Source organism: Haliotis asinina, chromosome 4 (assembly GCF_037392515.1).
Source record: "Haliotis asinina isolate JCU_RB_2024 chromosome 4, JCU_Hal_asi_v2, whole genome shotgun sequence".
NCBI lineage: Eukaryota > Metazoa > Mollusca > Gastropoda > Lepetellida > Haliotidae > Haliotis > Haliotis asinina.
This window is the reverse complement of record NC_090283.1, coordinates 33,461,241-33,471,497: the sequence shown is the minus strand read 5'-3', so window position 1 is coordinate 33,471,497 and position 10,257 is coordinate 33,461,241. Positions and strand designations below refer to the sequence as shown.

Genomic DNA, 10,257 nt, shown 5'->3' with positions numbered 1-10,257 from the left:
ACATATCTACCTCTCTTCCCACTGCATACCTGTCACTAGTACCTTTATATACCTCTCCTGCAACTACACACCTGTCACTTCTACCTGTATCTACCTCTTGTCCCACTGCATACCTATCACTTCTAACTGTATCTTCCTCTCTTCCCACTGTAAACCGTGACATCTACTTTTACATACCTCTCCTTCAACTACACAGTTGCCACTTCTATCTGTATCTACCTGTCCTCCCACTGCACACCTGTCACTTCTGCTTTTATATACCTCTTTCAAATACACACCTGTCATTTCTACCTGTATCTACCTCTCCTCCCACTGCATATCTGTCACTTCTACCTCCAACCAGCTCTCCTCCCACTGTAACACCTCTCACTTCTACCTGTATCTCCATCTCCTCCCCCTGCACACCTGTCACTTCTGCTTTTATATACCTCTTCTCCAACTACACAAATATGATTTCTACCTGTATCTACCTATCCACCCACTGCATATCTGTCACTTCTACCTGTTTCCAGCTCTCCTCCCACTACACACCTGTCACATATCTACCTCTCTTCCCACCGCATACATGTCACTCCTACCATTATATACCTCTCCTCCAACTACACACCTGTCACATATCTACCTCTCTTCCCACCGCATACCTGTCACTCCTACCATTATATACCTCTCCTCCAACTACACACCTGTCACATATCTACCTCTCCTCCAACCGCATACCTGTCACTCCTACCATTATATACCTCTCCTCCAACTACACACCTGTCACATATTTACCTCTCCTCCCACTGCATACCTGTCACTCCTACCTTTATCTACCTCGACTACAACTACACACCTGTCACTGCTATCTTTATATACCTCTCCCCCAACTACAACACCTCTCACTCCTACCTGTATCTACCTCTCCTCCCACTACACACCTGTTATGTAACTACCTCTCCTCCCACTGCATACCTATGACTCCAACCTTTATATACCTCTCCTACAACTGCACACCTGTAACTTCTACCTTTAGATACCTCTTCTCCCACTATAACATCACTCACTTCTATCTGTATCTAGCTCTCCTCCCACTGCATACCTGTCACTTCTACCTGCATCTACTCTTCCTCCCACTACACACCTGGCACATATCTACCTCTCTTCCCACTTCATACCTGTCACTAGTACCTTTATATACCTCTCCTTCAACTACACACCTGTCACTTCTACCTGTATCTACCTCTCGTCCCACTTCATTCCTATCACTTCTACCTGTATCTTCCTCTCTTCCCACTGTAAACCGTGACATCTACTTTTACATACCTCTCCTTCAACTACACAGTTGCCACTTCTATCTGTATCTACCTCTCCTCCCACTGCACACCTGTCACTTCTGCTTTCATATACCTCTTTCAAATACACACCTGTCATTTCTACCTGTATCTAAATCTCATCCCACTGCATATCTGTCACTTTTACTTCCATTTACTTTTCCTGCCACTACACACCTGTCACTTCTAGCTCCAACCAGCTCTCCTCCCACTATAACACCTCTCACTTCTACATGTTTCTACCTCTCCTTCCACTGCATACCTGTCACTCCGACCTTTATCTACCTGTACTACAACTACACACCTGTCACTGCTATCTTTATATACCTCTCCCCCAACTACAACACCTGTCATTTCTACCTGTATCTACCTCTCCTCCCACTGCATATCTGTCACTTCTACCTCCATCTACTGTTCCTGCCACTACACACCTGTCACTTCTAGCTCTAACCAGCTCTCTTCCCACTATAACACCTCTCACTTCTACATGTTTCTACCTCTCCACCCACTGCACACCTGTCACTGCTACCTATATATACCTCTCCTAAAACTACAACACCTCTCACTAATACCCGTATCTACCTCTCCTCCCACTGCATGCCTGTCACTTCTACGTGCATCTACTGTTAATGCCACATGACACCTGTCACTCCTACCTGTATCCAGCTCTCCTCCCACCATACACCTATCACAAATCTACCTCTCTTCCCACTGCATACCTGTCACTCCTGCCTTTATATACCTCTACCGCAACTACACACCTGTCACTTCTACCTTTATATACCTCTCCTGCAACTATAACAACTCTCACTCCTACCTGTATCTACCTCTACTCCCACTGTACCCCGTCACTTCTACTTTTATATACCACTTCAACAACTACACACCTGTCACATCTACGTGTATCTAAATCTATTCCCACTGCACCCCAGTCACTTCTGCTTTTATATACGTCTTCCAACTACACACCTGTCACATCTACCTGTATCTAAATCTCATCCCACTGCATATCTGTCACTTTTACTTCCATCTACTTTTCCTGCCACTACACACCTGTCACTTCTAGCTCCAACCAGCTCTCCTCCCACTATAACACCTCTCACTTCTACATGTTTCTACCTCTCCACCCACTGCATACCTGTCACTCCTACCTCTATCTGCCTCTACTACAACTACACACCTGTCACTGCTACCTTTATATACCTCTCCTCCAACTATAACACCTCTCACTCCTACCCGTATCTACCTCTCCTCCCACTGCATGCCTGTCACTTCTACCTGCATCTACTGTTAATGCCACATGACACCTGTCACTCCTACGTCTATCCAGCTCTCCTACCACTACACACCTATCACACATCTACCTCTCTTAACACTGCATACCTGTCACTCCTGCCTTTATATACCTCTACCGCAACTACACACCTGTCACTTCTACATGTATCTCCCTCTCCTCCCAGTGCATACTTGTCACTTTTACCTGCATCTACTGTTCCTGCCACAACACACCTGTCACTCCTAGCTATATCCAGCTCTCCTCCCACTACACACCTGTTATATAACTACCTCTCCTCCCACTGCATACCTATCACTCCTACCTTTATATATCTCTCCTACAACTACACACCTGTCACTTCTAGCTCCAACCAGCTCTCCTCCCACTTTATAAACCTAATTCTGATCACTGCCTTTAATGGTCATTATCCTTTCTACTTGCACCAATACCCGGTAAGAGGTTTTACTCCCAATGTAAAACCTGGGAATAGGTTTAACTAGATTTAAGTAAAACCTATTCCCAGGTTTTGCTAGGAGTAAACCCTCGTCCCGAAAGTACCGGTTTGGAGCGATCAGCCACCGAAATCTGCATTCACAGGAAAGGAAAAACAAAAACTCTGACAACAGTGTTTTAATTGAAATTGAACGTCATTGTAACACTTCCGTGAGCGACAGTTTGTGTTGTACCGGAATCTCCCTCTGAAGTAGGAACCGACACTGTCGCAGACGTCTGAGTTTTCTTTGGAGCTGAACATGAGAGAACATCTGACGCCATTGCTTGTTGTTGATCACTGGTTCTCTTGTAAACCCTCACTGCCTCGCTTTTGTGACCTACAATAAAAGAATTCATCTTGATAAGTCATTTCAAATTGTACATAACCGTTTGAAAAGCAATTTATATGATATTGTAATCGCTTTGCTTGGGGCCATCATTGGGATTCGAACCCGGATCTTGGCTTGTTAACCATAACACATGTTGACATCACAAGTTCTAGCATTTAAAATCGCCAAATTGCAATTTGGCCCAGTCACTTCAAGTTTCATTCGTGTTTTGCAGATATTCATTGAGTTACATACCAGTTTGTTCACAAATCTGTTGCTCGCTTATGTTTGCCTCGTAGAGACGGGTAGCAGCAGTGCATCTGAGCGAGTGGTTCGTTTTCCTTCCTTCAATTCCGGCTTCAGCACATATTCTCTTCACCGTTGTCTGGATTGTGTTGTGGCCCATGGGCGACTCTAGGTACCATTTTCCATCCTTAGGTTTCTTCATCGGGGTGAAGTAAAACGCATTTGCTCGAGTTGAAGATGGTAGGCTGGAAAGTTAAATTGTGTTGACATAGAATCAATTAAGTATGAAATGTTTGCATTTGTCATTTATATGCCCCTAAACCAATGCGTGCAATCATCATCAGGGAGTAAAATTATAAGACAATTTACATGCAGTATGGGTCAAGTCACCCGCATGATGTGATTAAATGAGTGGTATATCTAAAGAATGTATAACATGTATCAGAAATGTATCAGAAAACATCTAATACATACCAAAGTGACTTGTACTTCATGAAAAGGCGCACATAACATCGTTCCGGGTTCTTGGTATTTTCATACGCTCGCACCTTTTTCTTCTGCAGTTTCCTGTCTTTCACTCCCCCGGCATTTGTCTTAGAGACGTCTTCCACATACTGCAGGTACCTGCGGCCGTTCTGGTCTGTATGTGGGCCTGTAATCTGAGGTTGTTGGTGTAGTCTTAAACTCCGATGTTCCTTTCCACCTCTCAAGGCGAAGTTAAGTCCTGGAAAATAAAATTCCGTACACAATTATATAATGTTTATCTATTTTGGTCTTAACACGGGATTCAAAATATCCATCCAAACTTTGTTTGGTTTGGTTTGCCTCAAAGTGAAGTCAGGCATTTTGTTCCAGTTAATCACATTTATTTTCGATGTGAAGGTTTGATTGTAAATGCCAAAATTGCTAATATCCGACTTTTCGACAGGGAAATCAAATGCAAAATGCAACTCACCAGTTAAGTAGAGGACTGTGTCCAGGAGTTTTTGCGGCGTGCCTTCTCCAAGAGCCCCCTTCTCCCACAGAGTGTTCTCCTCGTCTCGAGTTATCACCTCTGTAGGTTTTCTCACGTCTGCTCCAAGACCAGCTGTGGACCTCTCACGCATGCATGCGTCCAGTGCCTGTCTGCTGTCCTGGAACTCTTCGCCTTCCATCAGATTGTAAGGAGATTTGTTAGCTTTCAAGTGTGACGCTATTGCCGTGAATAGCCCATACACAGTAACAGCTGGGTAGCAAGTCCCGTCCACTTTCCTCGCCTCGAATAGGAAATACTTTAGGGCTGTATTTATATCTTTAGCAGTCATATCCAGCAAGTCTTCAGTCAAGACGGACGACGACAGCGCGATGTTTGCATCCATTGACCTCGTCCGACGCTCTTCTTGCCATCGCCTGAATACTCCTTTCGCCCAATCATTTTTGTACCTTGTCGTTCTTGGAACACATCGAGATAATTTCCTTTCAATATCTTCCTCAGTCAAAGGTGCCGCGAAACGGAACAGAAAATCATCATCATCATCATCATCATCAGCAGCAGCAGCAGCAGCAGCAGCAGCATTGTCATCATCTTTCTTAAACTGCGACTGTGTTAAAAACATTTCGTCTTCGCTCTGGTTTGCCATGGTTAGCAATGAGCGGATTCAAGTAACCACGTGGTATATAACTGACTCACTCACAAAAAACACGTGCACTGCGTGAAAATCCCGTGCGTTTTCTAACTTGTGCATTAGAGTTGCGACATTGCTGTCATTCCGAATGTTCGCGGTATAGTGAGGTCCTAATTCCTTATAACGCAATATTTAAAATGACGGTTTATAAGCAAGAGAAAAAACTTCGGAGGCGTTTTTTCTCCTATACATAACACCTCTCACTTCTACATGTTTCTACCTCTCCTCCCACTGCATACCTGTCACTCCTACCTTTATCTACCTCTACTACAACTACACACCTGTCACTCCTACCTCTTTCTACCTCTCCTCCCACTGCATGCCTGTCACTTCTACCTGCATCTACTGTTAATGCCACATGACACCAGTCACTAATACCTGTATCCAGCTCTCCTACCACTACACACCTGTTTTATAACTACCTTTCCTCCCACTGCATACCAATCACTCCTACCTTTGTATACCTCTCCTACAACTACACACCTGTCACTTCTACCTTTATATACCTCTTCTCCCACTATAACATCACTCACTTCTCTCTGTATCTACCTCTCCTCCCACTGCATACCTGTCACTTCTACCTGCATCTACTCTTCCTCCCACTACACACCTGGCACATATCTGCCTATCTTCCCACTGCATACCTGTCACTTCTACCTGTATCTTCCTCTCTTCCCACTGTACCCCGTGACATCTACTTGTAGATACATGTCCTTCAACTACACAGTTGTCACTTCTATCTGTATCTTGATCTCCTCCCACTGCACACCTGTCATTTCTGCTTTTATATACCTCTTTCAACTACACACTTGTCATTTCTATCTGTATCTACCTTTCCTCCCACTGCATATCTGTCACTTCTGCCTCCATCTACTGTTCCTGCCACTACAAACCTGTCACTTCTAGCTCTAACCAGCTCTCCTCCCACTAAAACACCTCTCACTTCTACCTGCACCTACCTCTCCTCAACCTGCACACCTGTCACTTCTGCTTTTATATACCTCTCCTCCAACTACACAAATATGATTTCTACCTGTATCTACCTATCCTCCCACTGCATACCTGTCACTTCTACCTGTTTCCAGCTCTCCTTCCACTACACACCTGTCACATGTCTACCTCTCCTAACACTGCATACCTGTCACTCCTACCTTTATATACCTCTCCTCCAACTACACACCTGTCACTTCTACCTTTATATACCTCTCCTCCATCTATAACACCTCTCACTCCTACTTGTATCTACCTCTAATCCCACTGTACCCCGTCACTTCTACTTTTATATACCTCTCCTCCAACTATACACCTCTCACTTCTACTTGTATCTAAGTCTCCTCCCACTGCACACCAGTCACTTCTGCTTTTATATACCTCTCATCGAACTACACACCTGTCATTTCTACCTGTGTCTAAATCTCCGCCCACTGCATATCTGTCATTTTTAACTCCATTTACTGTTCCCGTCACTACACACCTGTCACTTCTACCTGTATCCAGCTCTCCTCCCACTACACACCTCTGACATATCTACCTCTCTTCCCACCGCATACCTGTCACTCCTACCTTTATATACCTCTCCTCCCACGAAACAGACGTCACTTCTACCTCTATCTACCTCTAGTCCCACTGCATACCTGTCACTTCTAAATCTATTTACTGTACCTGCCACTACACATCTGGCACACATCTACCTCTCTTCCCACTGCATACCTGTCACTCCCACCTTTATATACCTCTCATGCAACTACACACCTGTCACTTTTACCTGTATCTACCTCTTCTCAAACTGCATACCTGTCACTTTTACCTCCATCTACAGTTTCTGCCACTACACACCTGTCACTCCTACCTGTATCCAGCTGTCCTCCCACTACGCACCTGGCACACATCTACCTCTCTTCCCACTGCATACCTGTCACTAGTACCTTTATATACATCTCCTCCAACTACACACCTGTCAATTCTACCTGTATCAACCTCTCGTCCCACTGCATACCTATCACTTCTACCTGTATCTTCCTCTAGTCCCACTGTACCCCGTGACTTCTACTTTTACATACCTGTCCTCCAACTACACAGCTGTCACTTCTATCTGTATCTACCTCTCCTCCCACTGCACACCTGTCACTTCTGCTTTTATATACCTCTTTCAAATACACACGTGTCATTTCTACCTGTATCTACCTCTCCTCCCACTGCATATCTGTCACTTCTACCTCCATCTACTGTTCCTGCCACTACACACCTGTCACTTCTACCTCTAACCAGCTCTCTTCCCACTATAACACCTCTCACTTCTACCTGTGTCTACCTCTCCTCCCACTGCACCTCCTCACTTCTACCTTTATATACCTCTTCTCCAACTAAACACCTGTCACTCGTACCTGTATCCAGCTCTCCTCCCACTATAACACCTCTCACTTCTACCTGTATTTACCTCTCCTCCCACTGCATACCTGTCACTTCTACCTGTGTCTACTCATCCATCCACTACACGACTTTCACTCCTACCTTTTTCCATCTCTTCTTCCAATACATACCTGTCACATATCTACCTTTCCTCACACTGCATACCTGTCACACCTACCTTTATATACCTCTCATCCAACTGCACACCTGTCACTTCTACCTGTATCTACCTCTCCTCCCACTCCATACCTGTCACTTCTACCTGTATCTACTCATCCATTCACTAAACACCTCTCACTCCTACCTGTTTCCAGCTCTCCTCCCATTACACACCTGTCACATATCTACCTTTCCTCCCACTGCATACCTCTCACTCCTACCTTTATATACCTCTCCTCCAACTATCACACCATTCACTTCTACCTGTATCTTCCTCTCCTCCCGCTGCACACCTGTCACTTCTACCTGCATCTACTGTTCCTGACACTACACACCTGTCACTCCTACCTGCATCCCTCTCTCCACCCAGTATAATACCTCTCACTTCTACTTGTATCTACCTCTCCTCCCACTGGACACCTGTCACTTCTGCTTTTATATACCTCTCCTCCAACTACACACCTATCACTTCTACCTATATCTACCTATCCTACCACTGCATGCCTGTCACTCCTAAATTTATGTACCTCTCCTACAACTAAGTAAAGTAAGACAAACAGCAACAACCTGAAGAGTGGTTTTAAGAGGAACAGGGCTATGAATAATGCCTTGTATCACCAATATGGAATATCCACTAGTAGTTTTGTCACCAGGGTTTGCAAAAGAATGATAAGAATGGTGTTTACGCAACTCAAACTTCTCATTTTGTTTGAAGTACGTTTGTTGACAACTAAATGCTGATATTTTAAAGTCCTGTGCTAGTAATTGTACTTCATTAAAATTGGTCCTAAGTCCTCTGCAATTCCAATGGATTAAGGAGTTATTGTTCATTTAATAGCAGGGTGTAGCACTGGGGACAGACTTTTCCCCTTCCGAGGCGAACTGCTTCTATTTCGCACATGGGAATGAAAAAGTCTTCTAAAAGTCGAAACTTCCTATGTGTTTGTACAGGATCACGTTTTGTCTGTAATCTACTTTTTGGCATTTTTTCACAACAGGAGATATTGTTTGCAAGCAACAACTGCAGAATATGGTACACCTGATGGCTGAGGGGAGGCTACATTTATTAAACGTTTTGCCTCATGATACCTGACATTCTTTTGGATTTGGATTTTGAATTTCATATTCACGTTTCCAGTCATGACATGACTTTGCCGAAGACATGTGATCTCCAAGACAATTGACACATTTTGGAGAAGACAAACAGTCAGAGCCTTCATGATCACCTTTACCACATCTATAGCGTGTTGCACGATTTCCGCGGGATTGGGCACCGTGATCAAACTTTTGACACTGGAAACAACGAAGTGGGTTTGGAATATACTGTTCCACTTCGATGTTGCAATATCCAGCTTTTATGTACTCTGGGTGTTGGAGTTGTGAAAAAGAAATTAAGTATGTGTTGGTATTTAAAGTTTCTCCATTTTTCTTAAACGTGAATCGTTTAACACGAGTGACTCCTTGATTTTGATGTGGGCAAACGAGCGATCTCTGTCTCTCAAAATGCCTTTGCTACTGTTCAGAGACGTGCTGAAACTTCATTATTGATAAGCTGTTCTGTGGCAATGAGGGTAGCAGATTGTTTTGTCATTTGACACTCTATGAGGAGAAACCGTGATCTATTTTTTCTAACAGCTAACATCATCAACAAGTCAATAAATTGCTTTGGATGTCGCAAATGGATTTAGTTTTGGCGGTTCACCGTCAGTAGAATCCACTCCATGTATTTGGATATCTGTTTGTGGTGCTGTCCTCAAACACTCACGTAGTGCTCGTTTATGTTTTTGAGGTTGAGCCATGGTTAATAATAGAAAGTTCACGATCCCAGCTCCCCACCCTCCACCGAGTGTCACATATACACCAGTCGGTCTCCGACAGGCAGCACCAAGAATACTGAAATCGTATACTCCAGCAGAAGATTAATAAGAAATTAATCGATCCATTAGATTGGCCCATGAGCCACCGCCTTCTGGGCATAAATCTCTAGGCAAAGTTCATAACATCAGTTTTCAAATCCAAAAGTGTTATGTGAGTAAAAGGCCAAGACCAAAATTGAAACAATACAAAGTCAATCAATCAATCAAACTTTATTTCTGTACAAAGGTCATCGGTCCACAAAGTCAAATGTGTGCAATTACATGGCCCCTATTGTCCTCAACCACAAGGATCCCTTCCTCCACCGACACAGGGCCGCAACCCTGGGCAAAAGGGTTGGTGGACCAAATATCCCCCGGGGTCCACAACGGGGGTGAACGGCTCTCAGCGTTACCAAACACCCACCACGAGGAGGTGGCCGTTCACGGGTGCTGAACCATCCATGAATCATCAAGTTCCGGTACCTAATATAACAGTTCTACTTTCTGGTGTTT

General features: G+C 44.2%; 1 protein-coding gene across 1 annotated transcript; it reads right to left on the bottom strand.

Moving 5' to 3' along the window:
• Positions 1-3,204: 3,204 nt before the first annotated feature.
• Positions 3,205-4,882, bottom strand: LOC137281789 (zinc finger MYM-type protein 4-like). Its single transcript, XM_067813403.1, has 4 exons — positions 4,612-4,882; positions 4,131-4,380; positions 3,666-3,901; positions 3,205-3,419 (listed from the first exon to the last, which is right to left on the bottom strand). The coding sequence occupies exons 1-4, from the start codon at positions 4,808-4,810 to the stop codon at positions 3,220-3,222; spliced, it is 885 nt and encodes a 294-aa protein (XP_067669504.1). The 5' UTR covers positions 4,811-4,882; the 3' UTR covers positions 3,205-3,219.
• Between the last annotated feature and the right edge of the window lie 5,375 nt (positions 4,883-10,257).